The sequence below is a fragment of the Hemiscyllium ocellatum genome, chromosome 13 (assembly GCF_020745735.1).
Source record: "Hemiscyllium ocellatum isolate sHemOce1 chromosome 13, sHemOce1.pat.X.cur, whole genome shotgun sequence".
NCBI lineage: Eukaryota > Metazoa > Chordata > Chondrichthyes > Orectolobiformes > Hemiscylliidae > Hemiscyllium > Hemiscyllium ocellatum.
In genome coordinates this window covers 55,791,038-55,814,201 of record NC_083413.1, presented here as the reverse complement: position 1 = coordinate 55,814,201, position 23,164 = coordinate 55,791,038, and the positions used below count along the sequence as shown (strand labels likewise).

Below are 23,164 nucleotides of genomic sequence, written 5' to 3'. Positions count from 1 at the left end.
TTTTCTCTCATCGAAAAGCCCATTATCACAGAATCTGACCCTAGTTACACAATGACAGCAATTTGGGGAATTTAACCTGTTTTTTATTGGAAAATACAGCACAGCCAGAAACTCTAAACTGCATTTCCAACAGAATTTCACTGTGATGCAATGCAAATTTGATGATTATGTGTATCTTATGTCAGTTGGGGCCTTAAAATTTAGTTTGTTAAATAAATCTGGAATACAAAGCTAGTATCATAAAACTCCCCTTGTTCAATAATGTCCTTTACGGAAGGAAACTTGCAGTCTTTATCTGATCTATCTGTATGACTCCACCCACAACTATGTGGTCGCCTCTTCATTGTCCTCTGAAATGATCTCACAAACCACAAATGTTACCACCAACAACCTTGTGGGCAATAACTGACATTTGTCAACAACATCCACTTTGTTGAATTTTTTTTTAAAACTCCTTTCCAGCTGATCTTTATGCTCAACACATCATTATTATTAGATGACATAATTGTGTTGAAATTAATTCTCTCCCTTCATCCTCAGAATAAGCCACAGCATTTGTTTGTTTTACCAAGTCCTTGCATGTGAAACACTCATTTTTCGTACAATATTTCCATACAGATGAATATATAACATGAAAAATATTGAGAGGGTGAGAATCACTTTGTTCCACCATGATGCTCCTAGCTATTGTCAGAATTCAGAGATATGAAAAAAAATTGTCAACACGTACACTTACCATATTTGATGTTGACAATGCAAAGAATTCCACACTGGCTTGGAGGGACCTTTGACTAAATTTGAAAGAGTTTAAATTTTACTTTGCGTGTAGGATTATCAAAAATAAATTACTGGAAAATAAGACTTGGCAAGTCTGGCAGCATCTGTAGACAGAAATGAAGTTACCTTCAGAATCCTTCTTTCAATTTTCTGAAGAATTAACAACTCTGGCTCAATCTAAGAGTGGCATATGCTGTGCACAGGTAAGTTGAATTTTGTTGCAGTTTCTGAATTTTGTTTAGTTAGGTTTGGATTTTACTTCACAAATTTCATGAATAATGTACATATTTGGGAAAATAAGCCCTAGATGTTTGATTATATGACTTGATTCAGTAATCCATCCTAGCAGTTTGCAAATTTAAAGGGTTTAAAAAAGGTTTACAAGGATGTTGCCAGGGTTGGAGGATTTGAGCTATAGGGAGAGGTTGAATGGGCTAGGGCTGTTTTCCCTGGAGAGTCAGAGGCTGAGGGGTGACCTTCTAGAGTTTTACAAAATCATGAGGGGCATGGATAGGATAAATAGACAAGGTCTTTTCCCTGGGGTCGGGGAGTCCAGAACTACAGGGCATATATTTAGGGTGAGAGGGGAAAGGTATAAAAGAGACCGAAGAGACAACGTTTTCATTCAAAGGGTGGTACGTGTATGGAATGAGCTGCCAGAGGAAGCGTGGAGACTAGTACAATTGCGACACTTAAAAGACATCTGGATGGGTATATGAATAGGAAGGGTTTGGAGGGATATGGGCCAGGTGCTGGCCGGTGGGACTATATTGGGTTGGGATATCCAGTTGGCATGGACAAGTTGGACTGAAGGGTCTGTTTCCTTGCTGTACATCTCTATAACTCTAAATGCAGCATTTATCTGGTGGGTTGGGTTCTCAATATCTTGCAGTTCTGTACTAGCAGCAAGAAGCTGAGGAAGTTAAGGAAACTAACCAAAGCTCTACATCATCCAGGTTCCTAGAAGTACTGCCCAGGAGATCCTCTTTCCATTCCAGAACATTTTTGCAAAATGTTGGCATATTAGTATTGCATAAAATATTATAAAAATAGAGGAGGGCAGGATTGCTGTCTGATTAGAATTGTACCTGAGATGAGTATTGCTGCAGCCAAAACATGAATTTCCCAATGAAAAATGTCATGTCCTCAAACTGAGTTACATGCACACTAACTTTTCAAAGTGCCATTTCCCTGTACATTAAAGCTACTTTCCTAATTTGTTCCGATATTACAGTAAATATTCTTAATGCAGGAGATTCAGTTAGTCTGGAAGGATCAGCAAACCTACCTGCATCTGGCTGTGCAAATCTAACTTGGAGGAGAGTTTAGGTTGCATAAAATAACAACATGAAATTAGGGTAATCACCTATGTGTAATTTCCATATTCCATTTAAAATGATGCACAGTATGATTCTGGTCTTTAGTGGGTATGGTTTTTAACATGTTTATGCTATAATCTGAACTATACTAAACCTTAAGTGCCCTTTATTAATATTGGGTATTGAAGGTGGTCAAATTTACTCTCATCAATCCTTCCTCAGCTAAAACAAATGAGGATAATGCTACCTTTAAAAATATTGATTTAGAAAATATTTAAATATGTAGTATTGACTACTTGATTGTGTAAATGGCAAATTAATTCTAAACAGTCAATGAATGATTAATACCATGAGAAGTAAATCACATTTCAATTAAGCTTGTTCATGACTTTCTGAGGGAAGTAAATTCTGTAAACTGCTTGAAGCATACTGAAATACAGTACTTAATTGAAAGCCACACATTTGATAAATGCAAGGAAAAGAAACAATCAACTGGCAAAATAAATTAACCAATGATTGTACTGAATGTTCCAATGCAGCCTTTAAGGAATGAAACCCAGCACAAACTTCTGATATTAGATCACACATCTGTTTCACCTGTGGGAGATCAATAACTGTGGTATTTAACAAATTAACACAACAATCTTTCATCAAAAAACCCAATGACATAACAGTTAGCAAGAACAGCACTGTTAAAACTGGCAATCTTTGAGATAATCCTTTGATTTGTTTAATACATAAACTAAGATCTTTATTCCAGTGGTTTTCCAAGCAATGTTTCACTTCCAGGACTGGTGCATCTTTAATATGGTCAACTGTGACTTTTGACCATTTCTCTGTCAGAAATTGTGCTGTTCGTAGTTGTATATTCAGTGGCCGAATAAAAGGAAGCTGAGTTTTCATTAAATTATTTACTCTCTGACGGTAAAGGTGAACTTTCTCAAGGAAAGCCAAAGGATCCTTTTCATCTTCTAAATATGTACTAAATGTTAGAAGGTCATGTTGTTCTTCCTTTAGTTTTTGCATTTTCTGAATTAATGGAACATACTCACTGGTAATTCTTAAATTGATCTCATCAAAAGTAACCAGAAAAGCTTGCTTTTTGCTTTCCACAATTTTTTGCAGATTCTCAAAATACTGGATAACGGTTTCTTTATCTTGTTGAATGGTTTGTTCCGTTTGTGATTTCTGGTGCTCCAGTTGTTCAATGAAAATGGATACTTTAGCCCAGTGTTTTTCAGTCAGTTGTTCAACAAGTTTGCTACATGTTTCCTTTTCTTTATTATAAGCATGCTGGAGATCATCAATGGGATGGCCTTGATGATGGCCCACTGTCAAGCAATAACCGCATACCAATTTACGGTCAAACAAACAAAACATGTTTAACGGTTGCCTGAAGTGCTCTGAACAGGTAGGAGTCTTTGGGTGTTCTTCTTTCTGGTATTTCTCAATAATTCCCATCAGTGAAAAGTTTATTGGTAACGAGCTTATGCCCACGGGGGGAAGTTCCACAATACTTCTACAAGTAGGACATTTCAGTGGGATTCGAAGATGTCGCCAAACGGAGAAATTTGTTGATTCATGAACAATGTTCTCCAAACAGGTTCGGCAAAAAGTGTGAGAACAAGGCAATACACGAGGGTCTTCAAAGATGGAGTAGCATACAGAACATGTCAGGTCTTCCTCAAAATGATCCATTCTTGTCTGCAAGTAAATAATTAAACATTTTAACTACATCTCAATTGTCCTCAATAAAATATTTCAGAATTTAAATGCACAAATTTGAATGTATATAGCCAATGTAAAAATCAATACACTTTTACAGAAAGAAAATAAGGAGCAGGCACAACATTTATGGAGCATTAGAAATGAAAGATAGCTTAAAAATAAGGATTTTAAGGTGAACAGATTTAAGGTGATTTACCGAAGTTAACGCCAAGGCTTTGTTACCAATGCTAGATGAGGGGAGGACAATGCAAGTAACAGGATTAAAATATGTGAGAGGATAAAGTGCTTGAAGGAGGTCTCCTGGACAACAGGATGAGGCCACACGAAAAAAAAATGGACAAATATTTTAAATATGTTGGATGACGAGAGTGATAGAAAAATGACTTGGTGCAGGTAGCTGTATTTTGGACAATTTGCAGCAATAGAAGTTAACAGATAAGAGTTCATCAAAAAAAGATTTGAGGAATCAAGTCCAGAGATGAAAACTTTGGATACAGTACCAAGAATGGTGGGTGTAAGGTAGGGCATGGCCGAATGATGTGACTGAAGTAGGCAAAACATTATGTTCAAATTGCATCCTGACTAGAAATATTTCCACACAAATTGATAAAGTGCAGTACAACAGGAAGTAGTGAAGCCATCCTCAGAAAATGTATGCCCCTTTGGGACAAAGCCAGGGAATGCTGAAGTGAAGTAGTTCTATTTCTCCCCAGGTATACTCCTAGACCTTTAATTAATCCTTGAGATCTGAAAATTTACACCTGTAATGCCTCAACAAAGCCATAAATGTGTGGATTTTCAATGCTCTGCATGGGAGCTATTCTTCATTCACAGAACTTGCTTAGTGTTATAAAGTATGCATACCAAGATGCTACTTTGTATTCATCAGCTCAATGAGAAACTTTAGGTAACACCTTTCCCTGTAGAAATTTTCTCAAGCACAGCCAAGACTTAGACACTGATGCCATCTTCCTACTTTATTGAGTTTGTTATTTATGGATCCTTTTTTTAAACTAATACAAGAGAACTTGATAATAGATAAAAGATTTAATACCTGCTGTATGATAATAGTTAATTAGAGCATTGTAATTCCCTTAGCTAACTTGTTGGTTGAGAATATATTAGTCTTACATTTTTATTTTATACATGCATACAATAGGATCCTTTAGCTGCAACTTCCTAAAGCAATTATCAGTCCTTAATTATAGTTTTGCAGATGTAAGTAAGGAAATGGTTTAAACAGATGTATTTTGAGTCAAAGAGTGAGTAAGGAAATGGAATTTGTGGTTAGAAGGTTATAGGAGTGCTGAGATTGGAGAAACAAATAGGATAGATCTTAATTAATATGTCTAGTCCAACAAGAAGGAAGCGGTGTTAAATCTGATTTTGGGAAATGAACTAAGGTGAATGGAATCTGTTACAGTAGGAGATAATTTAGCTAACCATGGTCACAATATCATTCTGTTTCAAGTAATTATGCAAAGAGACTAGAACATTTTTAAAAATCATACATTACAACAAAGATGCAGTTTGACCCATTAGCTCTTTGCAAAAGCAATTCCAATAATCTCACTCTCGAGCCTATATTCTTTCAACCCCAACATATTTATTAAATATCTTTTTGAAAGACATAATTGAATCTACTTCCACAAACCCCTCAGAATGTGCATTCCAAATCCTAGCCACTTGCTACTTTTTTTTTTAAAAAGTCCTTCAAATTGCTTTTGATTCTTTTGCTATTCATCTTAAATCTGTGTTGACTGGTCCTTGACCAAAGGTAACAATTTTATTCTATCTCTACTTTCTCAAAAGTAATATCAAAAATAAAAATGGTGATCTGGTGAAGAGCTAGTTTCAGTGATCCTAGCATGAGTACTTTGGGGAAAGCAACAGCCAAGTGAAAAAAAAGACTGATCAGTGATTGACCTTCCAGGAGAGCGCGTTCAGACATAAATGAGCCATATTCCTTTGAAGAGAATAGGTGGAGCATTAAAAAAACTTTTTTTTCTCTAGAATAGTGGAGATTCAATAACCAGAGCCATAGACAGATTTCCTCTAAGTTGCATGGCTGTGTAACTGCAAGGAAACACTACACATACCATTTCAGGTGCTGATGCATAGCTTCCCCTTGTGGAAAATGCTACCTCACTCAGACGTTAGAGATTTGCACAGTGGCCAGAAAAATTAGAAGCAATGTTGCTTATAGGGTTAAAAATACTGGCAAACAATTTAGAAAGTTTTTTTTACTCAATACCTACATCAATCCACATGAATTAGAAATGTAAAAGTTAATTCTGTAAATCTTTTTAAAAGGGAATTGAACTGATACTGGAGGGTAAGGAAATTCTGGATTAAGTGAAACGTGAGACTAAGCACTATTGCTGCAAAATCTATCATGGGTATAACAGGTCAAACGTCTTTGCACTACAGGGTAGGATCAGTAAATTGGAAGACATCAAGATTCTAAGAAGCAGACTAGTAATCAGACTGTGGCTGATAGATCCATGTGGTTAAAAAAACAACTGACTACAAGAAGAGAGATTTGTGAAAAGGTAGTTGGTGGCATATTTACATAACTTGATTGGCATTGATACTAGAATGTTAATTCAGCAAAAGGAAGCATTACTTATGAACACACAAAATAGGAACAGGAGCAAACCATTCAGCCCTCAAGCTTGCTCTGACATTCAAGCTGATCTGTGTTTTGAATACCACACTCCTATCTAATCTGATAGTATCTGAATCACATGCCTAACAAGAATCTAGCCACCTCTGCTTTGAAAATAGTTAATAGACCCCACGTTCACCACCACTGAAGCAGACAGCTCCATACTCTCAACCCTCAGAAAAAAAATTTCATCGGTCCAAAAAAAGTGAACCCATAATTTTTGAACAGGGTCCTCTATTTTTGGATGCACACCTGCAAGAAAAGTTATTCTATGTCCACTATGGTAAGATTGTTCAGGATTTATTCACTCAAGTCATCCCTTACTCTACTAAAATTTCACTGGAAGCAAGCTCAGCCTTTGTAATCTTTCCTCAGAAGACAACCTACTCATTCCACTTATCAATTTATAAAATCACCTCTAAACAATCACCTCCAATTCATTTGCATTCTTCTTTAAATAAGGAGACCAAAACCACACACTCATTTGAGATATGGTCTCACCAATGCCATGTACAACTGAAGCATAATTTCCTTACGATTATGTTCAATATCCCTCATAATAAAGAACAGCATTCCATTGTCCTCTTGACTGTGCTGTACCTGCATACTAAATGTTTTTGTGACTCATACTCTAGAGAAACCTAAATCCTTCTGTGCCCCAGAATACCACAAGTGTTCCTCATTTAAGTAATGTTCTGCCTCTTCATTCTTCCTGCCAAAGTGAACAACTTCACATTTTCCCACATTATACCCATCTGTCAGATTTTTGCTCACTCAACTTCTTTGTATCCACCTCCATCCCCTTGCATATTTTTCACAATGTACTTTCTTATCTGTCTTGGTGTTGTCAGCAAAACTATCTACCATACCTTGGCTTCCCTCTTCCCACTTCCAAGTCTTTGATGAAAATTGTAAAAGGTTGAGGTCCCAGCACAGATACTCTGCCTTCTGCCAACCAGCCAAACTTCTAACCATGCTCATATGTTAACCACTACAACATGAGTTTCTATTATCTGCCCTATCATTAAATGTCTTCAAAAAATCCTGAAAGGTCTACAGGTTTTCTTTTATTCACAACTTATGTTATCCCCTCAAAAGAACTCCAATATACTGCTTAAACATGATTTCACTTTGTTGAGTTCATAGTGCCTCTTCCTGTTTGTTTTGAGGTTTTTCTAAGTGCACAGCTCTAACACTTTCCTCAACAGCAACCAAACTAACTGTAGTTCCTATTTTCTGTCTCATTCCCTTTTAGAATAGGAGGGGTTATGTTACTATGTTTCAGTCCAATGGAACCTTTCTGGAATTAAGCAAATTTTGGAACATTAATAATACATGTACCAACTCATTAGCTACCTCTACTAAGACTCAAGGAAGAAGTGCATATAGACCAAGACACTTGTGAGCCTGAGGTTCCATCAATGTGTTCAGTAAGCTTTCATTAAGATTATAATTTCACTAAACTCCTCTTTCCCTTCTACCTCCTGATTCACAGCCATTACTGGAATGTGTTTGTATCTTTTATAATGAAGGCAGAAGCAATTACGCTAATTTCATCTGCTATTTCCTTTTTACTTACTATTAATTCCCCATTCCGTCTAGAAGACCAAGATTTTCTTGATTCCTCTGGATTAACATTTCCATCATTTTCTGCCACTCTTAATACTCTGACAACTCAGTGACCTGCCACTCATCTTTGCACACTTAAATTTTTTTTCCTTAGGTTTGATACTTTCCCTAACTTCTTCAGTTAACCATAGATGGTAGGTCCTTAATCAAGACTTTTTCTTTGTTACAGGCAGTTCCTGGGTTGTGAATAGGGTCCATTCTTGAGTCTATTCAAGAGTCAAGTTGTATGCAAGCCAGAACACAACTCAGGATAACATAAAATAGTCATTAATGAGTACAGAAAACATTCATACGTTGGGTCTTTAAAATTACATCCCCGTAAATATGTAAATATGACTTGGACTCCATGTGGCAGGAATATTAATTCTGAATATTATGGAAAAAATACATAAACTATTTACAATTTCTACTGAGCTATCCCCTAGCCTATCACCCAAATTGACTTTGTTATTCATTATTTAAATTATATCCCTTGTTCATGTGATAAGAGTCTGGAACACACAGGGACATGGGATGTTGTTGCTGCAGCAGAATGTAAAGTGTCATGAATGGTGATGAGAAAAGTCAAACATTGACAGGGAGTGGCAATGAATATCTCACAGAAAGACAAAAAAAAACTTGCCAGTGTGCCAAGGTGTCAGATGGAACTGAATCCAGATAGATGCATTTTGTAAGGTCAAACTAGAAAGAGAACAGATAATAAATTTTAGGATTTGAAGAATCTCACCTGACTGGTTAGACTGGTACTGTTTTATTTGGAACACAGGAGGAGGAGCATTTAATTGAGGTTTATAACAGTAAAACAAGGAAACAAGCCAAGCCTTTTCAAGAAATGAACAAAATGTTTAAAATGTATACATATGTCCAATTTGAAAAATAATAAAGATCTCTTCCAAGCACATTTAAATAAGTTACACTGCTTTGATCAAGTAGCCACTAGATTCTGAAAAAGAATTGTTCAAATTGCCCAAATGCTCATTTTTAACTGTTCTTTTAATGATTCTCCCCTTTTCCACGTCTCAACAAACTACAAGATGTGCTTTGACTCCTTAAGCACTGCAACTCTCAGCAAAAGGCAGAAAGCAGGCTTTTCATAAGTTTAAACTAAAAGGAAGAATACAATATAATGTGACAGTTGCATTCCTCTGCAGCCTTGCACTGTAGAAAATCGCACTATGGAAAATCTCAATAGAAAACCGTACTGTAGAAGATAGTTATAGAAATTTGTGATACCCGTCAAATAGAAAGTTCACATTATCCAAACAGAAACCATAATTAGTCAATCGCATTGTAGCCAATTCGAGTTAATGAAAGATGCTTTATACCAGAATGACCTGTATATGTTCACTTCTCAATACTTGAAATGTAATTGTAATTGCAATTGCACTCTTAGACACACTTAGGTGTTTAAAAGGACTAAAACCACTTGATTTTTAAGACAGAAGTTGGAAACACTGCAAGCCTGATGTTTTCTGTCATGTTTCAAGAAAGACCAGGAGGCCGAAGTGTTCACCAACAGCAGGGTCTGTATTAAGGAGGCATTCACTCTGTAGTCAGCAAGGTTAGACTAAACTGTTCCTGTCCAAATTGGCCAATGGTAACGTCATGATGGCATGTGTTTGGATTCTTAAAAGTGACAGTTCACCATAATACCAAATGCATAACATCCCTCACCCTTTACATCAGTGGTTCCTGCAATGAAAACAGTCACAATATTTAATGAAAACAGTCACAAAGAACTTTGATTCCTGCATGGCCACTGGTGCAAATCGGACATCTGTTTATTTTTCTAACTGGCTTTAACTTCTAGTATTTTAGGAATATCGTCTGTTGTCTTTTTCTACGATGATTCAGTGCTCAAAGGTTTACACATTGTATTCTCTACTAGGGTACTGGCTTGCACAAATGCTCCAGTTCCTGTTCTGTTCTCAGGTATATCCAGATCCCTATTTGGAACTGTTATTTGTAGATCATTCCTAATGTACCTTTCAACATTTCTGCTATGTTCTCTTCATTTGCAGTAGAAAATGTCTACATAAGCACTGTTTGTAGTCAACTCATTTGTCAAAGATAATCTAGAAAGCCCATCAGCATACCCACGTGAATTGGATTACTGATATATAATTTTGTAAGTGTGAGCTGATAGCAACAATGGCCATCTCTGCATATGGCTCACTGCTAGAGTAGTATCCCTGTATGAGCCCCAAATATTGTGATTCATAGTCTGCATACTGTTAATGGGGTTAATTCCTGGCTTTACAGGTATTGGTGGAATCATCTAATGCCAAAAGTGATTCTGAGAACTTCTTTCCTATCAATGCATCATTCATTTCTACATTGTTAAACTATCTTGGTGCAAAAGCTATTGGTTAATATGTGAGAAACAATTGCATGCCAGTTGCAACAGTAACTTTGGATCAAAATTGGTCAAGACTTTTGACTTTAATAAAGCATCTTTGGTTTGTGTAAAGGCTGTTTCACATTGACCTTCTCATTTCCAATTCTTGCTTTGGGCTTATAGATTTTGGAACAGCTTGAGAATGATTTCAAGATTCAGTACAAACCTGCCATAGAAATTTAGCAAGCTCAAAAATAATCATAGTTGGTTTACATTTTTAGGCGCTGGTGCCCCAGTTGTGGCTTTACTTTTGAAAGTGACGTGTAATTCCAATGCCATGGCCCAACTACTTGTATTTGAATAGTCCTTTATGTTTACAATTGTCAAATATTTCTGTGACTCAGATGTCAGTTCATCTGGAGATAGGCTTGACCAAGGTCAGAAACAAAAGCAGAAGATGCTAGAAAAACTTAGCAGGTCTGGCAGCATCTGTGAAGAGAAATCAAAGTTAACGTTTCGGGTCCAGTCACCTTTCCTCAAACTCAGGTCATTTTTACTGAAAAGCTGACCTCCACCTAATCCAGCAAATAGGTCATCAATTAAAAGCAAAGGTTTCTGCTCAGCTCGCAATATTGGATCAATAGTTACCTTAAAATCACTGAGATATGTATCTATCCATCTTTCTTCATCACTGCTACAATAGTTGCCCAATCATTCATATTTACTGACTCCCATCTTGACCAGCCTCTTGAATTCTGCCTCAGCCTTTCGTCTGATTACATAAGGCACTGATCTAGCCTTGCAACATTTTGTTTCATTCTCATCCTTAACTTTCAATTTGACAGAGATCTCTTCCAAGTTTCCTCCATCCCCATTGAAAACATTGGCATGTTTCTTTAGAATCTGTGATAGGTCAGTCTCAGGATCTAACAAGTGATTTACTTCATCCCAGCTGAATTTGATTTTCCTCCAGCCTCATTTCCCAAGCTGGGAAAGTTTCTTTGGTAATATGCGAGGACAAATCTCCGGATTGAGGTCATAATAAAACATTTGCATTGATATATCCCCTTAAAAGCACCACATCACCTGTGTATGTTCTTAGTCGAATCTTTGAGGGTTGCAGTGCAACATGATTTAGCTGGCTCTGATACACACTTTAAGATTTCAATGAAACCCCCACTCCAGCATCCACCTACATTCTTAGAAGTTTGCCATTCAAAAAGTAGCAAACCAGTATCGGGTACCACTATCAGCAACAGCCAGTCTGCTTAATAACAGCTCCTCTTCGGGTCCAGAGTCTGGGCTTTTCTCATGCCTTTCGTGTACAAAGTAGATTTTCTTCTCATTCTTCAGTTTTTGTATTTTTACTGTACTTGTTTCTTCCTCAATCACACTTGTTCAATGTGCCCTCTCTTAACCACAGTTGCAGCATACAGCTTCTTTGTACCAGCAATCTGCTGCTGCATGACCTGTTTCTCTACACCAACAGCAGTTTTAAATTGGTGTGGGTGCTCATCTCTTGGCTGCCATTATGTGAACTCTCACACACAACATTTTCTTCTTGGCTAACTGAAGAAAATGGAGGTTGAACATTTCTGGTGATGAATACACAATTGCTAATTCACTCTTTGACTTTTAGATGACGGGAGTTGTTAACTCCATAGTGTGGGGAAATGTGTTACTTTTTATTTTCTTGGGAACATTTTAATGTTCAAGCAGGGTATTTTGGGAGTTCTGTCTATGTTTGCAGGCAAGCAGGGAAGTGACTTGACCTGTCCCCATGACTCTATCTTGTTTCAACATAAATTGTCTACTTTCCATGCTATGTTTTATAGATTAAAGTTTGTTCTTGTACAAACAGTGCCATAGAATGTTTGCATCCACCTGTCAAAACAAGTGGCCTTGATTTAACATTTCATCTGATGAGTAGTCAGTTTGATATCAACAGGAAACTGTTTGGGTGTTAGAATAATTTGACAATAGTCACTGGAGTTTGGCTGGATCAATGGCATCTAGGGACTTAAAAATGTGATGAAGAGCCCTGTATGATTCATGGGTTGTCTTTTATGGAAAACTGTGGAATTCTTGGAACTGTGGAATTGGGCAGCATGGTGGCACAATGGTTAGCACTGCTGCCTCACAGCCACCAGAGACCCGGGTTCAATTCCCGCCTCAGGCGACTGACTGTGTGGAGTTTGCACGTTCTCCCCGTGTCTGCATGGGTTTCCTCCGGTTTCCTCCCACAGTCCAAAGATGTGCGGGTCAGGTGAATTGGCCATGTTAAATTGCCCGTAGTGTTAGGTGAAGGGGTAAATGTAGGGGAATGGGTCTGGGTTGCGGGTCGGTGTGGACTTGTTGGGCCGAAGGGCCTGTTTCCACACTGTAATCTAATCTTATTAGTTAGTGACATCACTCTAACTTTTGCTTGTTTATCCACTGGATGGCAATAGCCAGAGTTGTAAAGGCTTCCACTAATCTATTCCAGATTTTTTTGAGTTTTTTCTCAAGGTCCAGTAGTTAATATGTCACCTCTTCGAACTCCTGCTGATATCATATACGCATCTACTTCCAAACAGATAGGTCTAGTAAACATTTGATTGGATCTGCAGAGATTGTCGGTTAGTAATATTCAAGACAGCAAATAACGATACTTTGGCTCTGTCTATTCCTTCCCTAATGAAGAGCATGAAGAATCATCACAGAGATCTACAGCTTGTTCAATGCTCAAATCTTCAACATTTCTGTATGTAACAGGAGGAACTGTGCACCAGAAGAGATGCCTCTGCTTTATCATTGTAGAATCTACATTCCCCATAATAATGTAATCATTTGACTCTCATCACATTTATTAAACATTAGTAGCAAAATAACTATATTCATCCTCTGCAGGAAAATGTAAGGGACTGATTCACAGTTCTGCGAAGACCAAGACTATAAGGATAAAAGAACAAAGTAAGTAACACATCTTTTAAAGAGTAACTAAGCACACTGACTGCAATCTAACTTTTACCATCAAGTTTTCATCCCAAAAATTAAAAACAGCTTTAGACCTAATTATAAAGTAGGTGCCATACTTGCTGCCCCTGTGATGCCATGATACGTTTAAGTGTTTGCACATGGACTGTTTTTCAAAAGTTGGCTGTGTCAGTGCATACATCTTGACTTTCTTGTTGATTCAGCAAATTTGTTCATGCTGCCAATCCACAGGTCTTTTCTTAAGCAGGGCATACAAAATGGTGCCTTGAAATAGTCTCATTCTGCTCTCTAATCCAGCTAATTCTTTTTCTCAAAGATTACTTTCCCAAGAGAAACAGGTTGGTACAGAATGTTAAACAATACAGCCACCAAATTCAGCTTCACCAGACTGGCAGCTCTGTGTGAAATGGATCAATCCTCACCCCTTCCTCCTAGAACAACGATAGGGTTCACTGTGCACTCACTTTTCAACTCACCAGTCTCTGTATTCAAAGGATCATCCTCGACCATTTCCACCACCGCCAGTAGTATGCTATCACCAAACACATCTTCCACTGCCCTCCACTATCAGCATTCCACAATGTCTGTACCCTCCTTAACACCATGATCCATTCCTGTATCATTGCTAACACTTCCTAGTCTCCTGTGCAATCACAGGTGTACTTGACCGTTCACTTCCTCTTTCCTCTCTGGCTTCAAACACACTTTCTAGGTGACGTAACATTTTACATGTTTTTCTTTCAAATTAATCTACTGCACTCACTGCTCACAATGTGGTCACCATTACACTGGCGAGACCAAGCCCAGATTAAGTGACTGCTTTGCAGAAGAACCCCCTATCCCTACGAATGACCCTGATCTTCCAGGTGCTTGTCATTTCAATAAACCACAGCACTCCCATGCAAACATTTCCAACATGGGCCTACTAATGAAGCACAACACACAGGTATTTGTTGCTTCTTGACTTTGGTACAAGCAGTGAGGACCTTTCTTCTGTTTACACTTTAAATTAATACCCTTTTTACTTTTCTACCTTCCCTTCACCACCATTGGGCTTTGTTCTTGGCTTCAAAGACCCTTACAGTCAATTCCACTTGCTCCTCCTCCTCCCCCTCTGTCTGCAGGAAAAATAAAACAATTTTCCAACTCCTTTCAGTTCCGATGATGAGTCATAATAGTCTCAAAACATTAAAGTTCTTTCTCTGTCCACAGAGTGAATAACTGTGTGTGTGTCTGTATTGGAAGGTGAACAGCAAGAGGAACTCTATTCGACCTAATCGGGGAAACCTTCACTCTCAGTGCAAATGCTTGAAATGGAATCCATTCACCAGCACTAACAATTGGTAATCTTCTATTTTAAAAAGAAACATGGGCAGTACTGGCCTACCTTTTCTCTGCAGTACTCAGTGGCTCAGAAAATTATTTATTTTTCATTCACCTCTTGTATGTTTGCCCAGGATCATTTCATGAGCCTGTCAGTCTGCAGATATCTGGAAACTGGCTTCTGCACCCACCACAGACCGGCGTTAGACCGGTGGCATCTGTGATCAGGAAAACAACAGAAGCACCTTCAATTAGCCTAAAGAACCCTAACTGAGATGTGCAGCCTGCGGAACAATAAGTAAATGACAGGAAAGGTTAACTACTACTCATTGGACAGGAGGCAAAATAAAAGGTGGTGAATAGATACCAATAAAGGATGGCAACAAAGAATTAACAACAAAATACTTGGTCAATATACACAACATACTTGTGAGGGAATATAATGACAATTGTTTAAAATTACTTTTTCATTTGCAGTTAAGTTATTCTGTGGTAATTTTCACATTTTGGTGTTAGAATCTCATTTACTCATGGAACCATTAGTCAAAGATTTCACCAATTTTTGGAGTGAGAACACAGGAAATAGGAGTAGGTCACACAATTCACAGAGCCTGACCTGATGCTGTTCAATGTGATCATGACTGATCTTGAGTTTCCCCTTCACTTCCCACCTGCTCTCTATATCCCCTGAGGGACCAAATAATCTGTCTATCCTAACCTTAATTATGTTCAATGATGGAGGATGATCATGTTTGCTGAGATTGTCATGATCCCAACTCATGTTACTACTAGACAAATCAGATCCCTGAACAAAATCTGGCTCAATGGATATTAGTTTGTGTTTTGTACTAATCTAATCTCTGAAATATAAGAACACCAGGCTGCAGATTTTGTTTTTAAAAAAAGACCAAGGTTTATTATAGAAGGGAAAAGAAAAATAAAACAAACCAGTTTCAAAGATCTCAAAACATGCCACAAAAGAAAATAGCACCTACTCTCCAATACCATCACTTTATTGTTAATCAACTTTCAGATAAATTTTCCTTCGATGTCCAATCTGTAGGCTTGACTTGATTGCATTTCTTTCAGTTTCTGTCCAATGAGTTATGAAACCCTGTACACAAATTTTGACATAACTGAGATTTTAGGCTTTCTCAGTTTTGAATAAGCAATGCAGATTTCTAACTGAACACTCCTGGTCTGAAAGTTTTCACAAACTATATTCTTTCATGGAGATAACTTATTTCCGTAACTGTTCTGAGCAATGTCTTTTTTTCTAAGTGAGACTACAATTCTTTTGACTCTAGCCAGGTCACCTTTCAAATGACCAAAAGCTTTGAAATCTCTGGATTTTAATTTTTTAGTATTTTAAACCCAAAACTAAGCTAACATCTTTCACCGTGTCCTCTCCCTTGCCATGACCCCCCACAATACATACAAATTTTCACTCACATTAGTGAAGACACATACCAGTTTAAAAATCAGAGTTCCTGAAAGGGTGGCCAGGTTAATTACAAAACGTGTTCACCAAAATAAACCTACAACCGACGCCACTGGTTTAAATTTCAAACTCTTAAAAAAAAAGTATATATAAATGACATCCTTCATCATAATACACAAATAAATTTCAGCAGAATCATAAGACATAGATAGAAGCAGGCCATTTAGCATGCTTGAATCTGCTCCACCATTCAATAACATCGTGGCTAATCTGATAATCCTCAACGTCACTTTGCTGCCTTTTCCCTACAAATCTTGAATCCTTTCCTGATTAAAAATCTGACTGTCTCATCCTTGAATATACTTAATGATCCAGTCTAAACACCTCGCTTTGGTAAAGAGTTTCACAGATTTACAACTCTCAAAATAAGAAATTTCTCATCTTGACAGTAAAAAAACAATTTGTTTTTCTTAGCTTATTGTTCAGACTTTCTTAACAATATATTTCAGCATTTTCCAATGACATGAGACCAGCTAGCCTGTAATTTCTGGTTTGTATCACCTTCAATTCTTAAAAGGCAATGATTAGATTCCATACAGCGTAGAAACAGGCTCTTCGGCCCAACAAGTCCACACCGACCCTCTGAAGAGAAACCCACCCCCCTATATTTACCCTGACTAATACACCTAACACTACGGGCAATTTAGCGTGGCCAATTCACCTAACCTGCACATCTTTGGACTGTGGGAGGAAATCGGAGCACCCGGAGCAAACTCACGCAGACACGGGGAGAATGTGCAAACTCCACACAGCCAGTTGTTCAAGGCGGGAATTGAACCCAGGTCCCTGGCGCTATGAGGCAGCAGTGCTAACCACTGAGCCACTGTGCTGCTCAAAATGCTATGTCTGCCAGCTTCCAATCTGATGGGACTATTCCCAAATCTTAGAAATTTTGAAAAGCCGCAGCTAATCTATCCACTACCCCTACTACTATTTCTATTGGAATCCAAGGATGTAAGCCATGAAGACCATGGGATGTCAGATTTTAATTCCTCAAGTATCTCAAGCAATTTTTCTCTGATTTTAATTATCTTAATTCCCACTCTCTCTTTTAATCCCGAGGTTACCCCCAATTTCTGATGTACACCTTGTGACTTCTGCTGTGCAAACACAAAATATTTATTCCATGTCACTGCCCTTTCCTCATTCCAGATTATAATTTATCTTTTCTCTGCTGGAAAGGAGCCATTGCTGTAGCCACACCCAGTGCAGTTTGTCACTGACTGTTAACAGCTGCATATCTTGCTATTCCACTTCACATGGTAGTTAAAGGTCAATCACCGAGCTGTGGGTTTGTAATCATGTACAGGCCAGATCTGATAAGGGCAGATGATTTCCTCCCATGAAGGGTTTAGGTGAACATGGTAGTTTTTTTTTAAACATAATCTAATAGTTTCTGATCATCATTAATGACACCAACATTTTATTCCAAATTTATTAATTAATCAAATTTAAATTCTCTAGTTGTCATTTGACTTAATCTCTAGAGCAACAATCCAGGTTTCCATTTTAAATAGCAAAGAATATTTTTAAAATCAAAATTCATTCTGTTTTTCTTTTCTTCTCTCTTTATGTCCAGAAGTGCTCTTACATGTAACTGAATTTTTTTTTCTCTCCATCACCAAATCCCCAGGGTTCACTGTTTTAGATCAGTGCCCAATTACAGGGCAGATTTCAGGTCTGGTGATACATAAATTTCAGCTGAAAATTGATAGACAAACAAAACTTCTCAACACCCAGTGTAATTTCTGACAGTTTGCATCCCAGTCATTCAAGGAACCCAAAGCAGAATTGTTCCTGAAAGGGCCATTATAAGAGTGCATGTACTTGAGCAAACCAAATTGCTTGGAAACCATTGCTCGATGTCCATTAGGTGTAGACCAATCAGTTCTAAAACTGTTGCATTTTCTGTGATTATTTCAGATTTTCTAGTTATGCAATACTGTATATTTCATGCATGTGTGTAAAGCTTTTTTTTATAGGATCAGCTAAATTCTTCTGAAAAATATTACCATACAATGACATTAATTACTAGAAGACCTGTTTAGATTTAGATTTTAAATATCACTTAAAATGTGTCTTTGTCACAATAAGTTCAATAGGCTAAATCAGCATGAGCTTACATAAAATTGCTGTGACAAAACATATCTCTCTCAATTACTGACCTTCGCTACATATGGAATAAATGCTGAATTTTAGCTTTTTCAGATCAACTTTTTTTTAATCTAGAAAGTTAAAAACATAAACAATAGGCAGTTAATGGCAATTATACTGTTACAGGTAAATCATATGTAGGATAAACTAATAAAGGCATAACAAAGAAACTGTTGCCCAACAAATATTTTGTAACATATGCAGAACTACAAAACAAATCATCCCATGGGTTCTGAGAGTACATCTGGCATGTGAGGTCACAGCAACAAATTCTTGTCATTCTCCTAGTCTTTTACACATCACAACAAAACATGGCAATGTTTCTTTCCTTGGCTCAACAGCCACAATACCAACAAAGCACAGATTTGTGATCAAATATATCACTTGCTTGGTCTACACTGCCGTCAATTACTGAACCTCCAAGACAATTTCCAGTAATGTAGTTTTAGTTGCAATTGCTAAAAAGCAAATTGTTGATGAAAGCAATAACTAGTAAGTAATTCGCAAATTTGAGTACCATTTTCTCAGTCATTAATTTTGAAAGTGCAATACATGTCATTTTAGAAAAAAAATCAACTTCCATTTTTAACAAGTGTGTGTCTCAACAAGACTATTAGAATCTAGCTATTAATTTTACCAAATAAGAATAGGTTTACGGGACTGAGTTTGAGAAATTGAAGTTAACACCATCTCCACATAGAAACAATAAAGACAAATAAATATCTTCCTTTTTCTTGAGGGACCATTTATATTATCCAGTATTGCCTGCCTGGAGATGAAACTACAAATATAATTAAGTGCTAATCTGTTTCATATTCGAATATACAAAATTTTGGGTAAACAACAGAAGCACTCAGGTGTCCCCTTCAAGATTACATGACAGCACTGAAAAGTAGTGGAAAGTTATCATGGTGTAAGGCTATAGAGTTTGGAAATAAGGGAAATAAAACATCCAAATTTTGATCAGAAATATATATGTTTGATGCATTTGACCTGTTCTCAAAACAACAGCTTTTTATCAATGACCAGAGAACAGGAGAAACCTACAAATGTTGACAGTTTTAATTCTGATACATGAAGAAATGTAGTCACTCAAGTAAATGTATTAAGCATTGCTTCATCTATTGATAATTTTGCATTACAATGCCATTCCACATCAAAATATGTCATGGCATCATTTTGTTTGTGGTCGACTTTTTTATTATTTCCCTCGCTGGGGGCATTGCTGCTACATCAGTGATTATTGTGCATCCCTAAATGCCCTCAACAAGGTGGTGGTAGTGACTTTGATCTACTGTGACCTGTGTGATATCCAGTCACCAGAAGATTTTCCTCATGAAAAGTGACAAGCCCATGTTGATAACGTGAAAATAATTCTTTAAAAACAGCATTTCTTTTGTTTCTTGTTTTAGTTTATGATGAGTAATTTAAAATAGTGAATTGATTTGCTTTCATTTCAACATTCCCTTTGTGTGAAGATCACTGTACTGTGAAAAGGAAAAAAAAACCAAAGAACATGTGACAAATGCAGTTTATGGTCTAAGGTATCTGGCAGATATAAAGAAAGAATTATTTTGAGGACAGAACTTCAGAAATTGTTTGGTTGGAGTGGAAAAACACCAGAAACTGGGTCCACTACTTTTCATCATTTATATAGAATGATTTGGAGCATAAGAGGTATAGTCAGCAAATTTGCAGATGACACCAAAATTGGAGGTGTAGTGGACTGCGAAGGAGGTTACCTCAGATACAACGAGATCTTGATCAGATGAGCGAATGGGCTGAGAAATGGCAGCTGGAGTTCAACTTATATAAATATGAGGTGCTGCATTTTGGGAAAGCAAATCTTAGCAGGACTTATATATTTAATGGCAAGGTCCTAGGGAGTGTTGCTGTTAAAAAAGAGACCTTGGAGTGCCGGTTCACAGCTCCTTTGAAGTAGAGTCGCATGTAGATAGGATAATTAAGAGGTGTTTGGTATGCTTTCCTTTATTGGTAAGAGTATTGATTACAGGAGTTGGGAGGTCATGTTGCGGCTGTACAGGACGTTGGTTAGGTTTCCATCCTATTGGAAAGATGTTGTGAAACTTGAAAAGGTTCAGAAAAGATTTACAAGGATGTTGCCAGGTTTGGAGGATTTGAGCTTTAGGGAGAGGTTGAATATGCTAGGGCTGTTTTCCCTGGAGTGTCGGAAGCTGAGGGGTGACAATACAGAGGTTTACAAAATTATGAGGGCCATGGATAGGATAAATAGACAAAGTCTTTTCCCTGGGGTCAGGGAGTCCAGAACTACAGGGCATATGTTTAGGGTGAGAGGGGAAAGGTATAAAAGGGACCTAAGGGACAATTTTTTCACGCAGAGGGTGGTACGTGTATGGAATGAGCTGCCAGAGGAAGTGGTGGAGGCTGGTACAATAGCAACATTTAAAAGGCATTTGGATGGGTATATGAACAGGATGGGTTTGGAGGGATATGGGCCAGGTGCTGGCAGGTGGGACTAGATTAGGTTGGGATTTTTTTTAGATTAATTAGTGTGGAAATAGGCCCTTCGGCCCAACAAGGTCCACACCGACCCTCCGAAGTGCAACCCACCCATTCTCCTAACACAACGGGCAATTTAGCATGACCAATTCACCTGACCAGCACATCTTTGGACTGTGGGAGGAAACCGGAGCACCCGGAGGAAACCCACGCAGATACGAGGAGAATGTGCAAACTCCACACAGTCAGTCGCCTGAGTCGGGAATTGAACCCAGGTCTCTAGCGCTCTCAGATATCTGGTCAGCATGGATGAGTTGGACTGAAGGATCTGTTTCTGTGTTGTACATCTCTATCACTCTGTAACTGAAGCCAAGGATGAGAGACTTAACAAACAATCCAGGTCGTTTTCAATATATAATTTCAGTTGCATCACACTGTAAACTTTTGCTATAAATTCTGTGTCTTACGATCTTAAACGCAACAACCACATGATGAAGGAGCAGCGCTCTGAAAGCTAGTGATTCCAAATAAACCTGCTGGACTATAACCTTGTTGTGTGATTTTTTACTTTGTACACCCCAGTCCAACACTGGCACCTTCAAATCATACAGAAGACAGCTTTACACAATGGACTCTCATATATCCTAACCAGGCATTACAATAGCTGATCTTTTTAAGCCGATTACAAACATCACAACTGTTCATTTTATTCATGGTTTGATGAAGTGGATAAATTATGTCATGTATTATTAAATAAATAAAAATACCACAATGGAAAGTGTTCAGGCGTCAATGTCATTGTTTACCCAAAATGATTTCATGGCAAAATGTCACAGCTTCACACATCTCCCTATCACATCGAGCAACACAATGAAGGTTATATACAGTTCACTAATTTTAAGCAACAAAGAACGATATCGAGGTAAAACTAACAAATGCAGACAGTGATCTTTTAACATCTTACGCTAAATATTGCACAAGTGTTTATACACAACATTTACTGTAGGTCATTAGTTGCATACGTTATTATTTAAAACAATGACACTGAAACAGACAGCAGATCAATAGCCTTCACGCCACTTTTAGTATTTGTTTTCAGAATGGATGGGTTTGACGTGAAATTGGGCCATTCATTTTCAGTTTCAAAGTTTCGATCACAAATTGGGATTCCACGAACAAGGAAAGACACTCGATCCACTTTCAGTAAATGACATATACTAAACAGTTTTGTCCATTTCTTTATCTCATTTTCACCTAAAGGGAGCCAGTCTGCTTTGTTATTTATCTGAGTTAACGTTGCCTCGGCTCATTTTCCCCCCAGCGGTCATTACAAGTGACCGTTTCCCCATGATGCACACTCCCCGGGTTCACAATGAATTCGGAGGCGCATTGGAACTGCGAGGTCTCTGTTCTAAATGTGGTTTGATAAGGGCCTAACAATGAAACTGCTGCTTTATAGATTCGGGGCTCTCGCTGCTGTTTTGCTGCCAGCCCTTCCTCTAGGAAAACAAGGGACAATAGAGAGACCACTCACCTGGCCAAATGAACACGCGGCGCGGCTAAGGCACGGCTGTCCTAGCGGCTGGTGAGAACATTGAATGAACCAGGGTTTCTGCCTCGCTAACCCTGACACTCTTCCAGCTCAGTCTTGACAGCGCGCATGTCTGGAAATTCCCTTCTTCAGAAACCAGCGAATAGCTGAAGGAGCTGTTCCGATTTGAATCTTTTAAAATTACATTAAACCATCAAACAGTAAATTCGGGCGGACTGCACGGGCACACCCAACATCACAGCCCGTTAAAAAAAAAGGTTATGGCCATCCCATTCCTTTCGGTTATAGTTTAACCCCTTAAAGTGAAGCAGATCCTTAATGTGCAACACCAGAGTTACAAAATTTCTGTTTTTGTTTCAGATTTCCAGCATCCGCAGTTCTTTTTTTGTTGACAATTCGGTATTGCCTTTTTTAATAGACAGCGAGTGAAGATGCATTAAATGGGCGACTGAAACTGTTAGGTCAGTTTATTTCCAAACCAAATCATCACATTTTCTGACCTTTACCCAATTACTCGGGACATTGAAATTACAATATAGGTTGATGACTTGGATGCAGGCTGTGAAATGTACTATCGCTAAATTTGCGGATGACACGGAAACGGGGTGGGATGGCAACTCCAACGGATGAAACGCGGTTTCTATAGAGGGACATAGACATAGTCAGTGAGTAGGCAGAATTGTATGTAATATGGGAAAATGTTGGGTTATGCACGTTG

General features: G+C 37.9%; 1 protein-coding gene across 1 annotated transcript; it reads right to left on the bottom strand.

The window, feature by feature from the left end:
- Window positions 1-2,468: 2,468 nt before the first annotated feature.
- On the bottom strand, window positions 2,469-22,527 carry trim59 (tripartite motif containing 59). The gene is made up of 2 exons (XM_060833925.1): window positions 22,429-22,527; window positions 2,469-3,800 (listed from the first exon to the last, which is right to left on the bottom strand). The coding sequence occupies exon 2, from the start codon at window positions 3,792-3,794 to the stop codon at window positions 2,469-2,471; it is 1,326 nt and encodes a 441-aa protein (XP_060689908.1). The 5' UTR covers window positions 3,795-3,800; window positions 22,429-22,527.
- Between the last annotated feature and the right edge of the window lie 637 nt (window positions 22,528-23,164).

Bases quoted from the DNA above. Each gene is read 5' to 3' on its own strand.
- trim59 (XM_060833925.1), bottom strand. From the start codon at position 3,794: ATGGATCATTTTGAGGAAGACCTGACATGTTCTGTATGCTACTCCATC.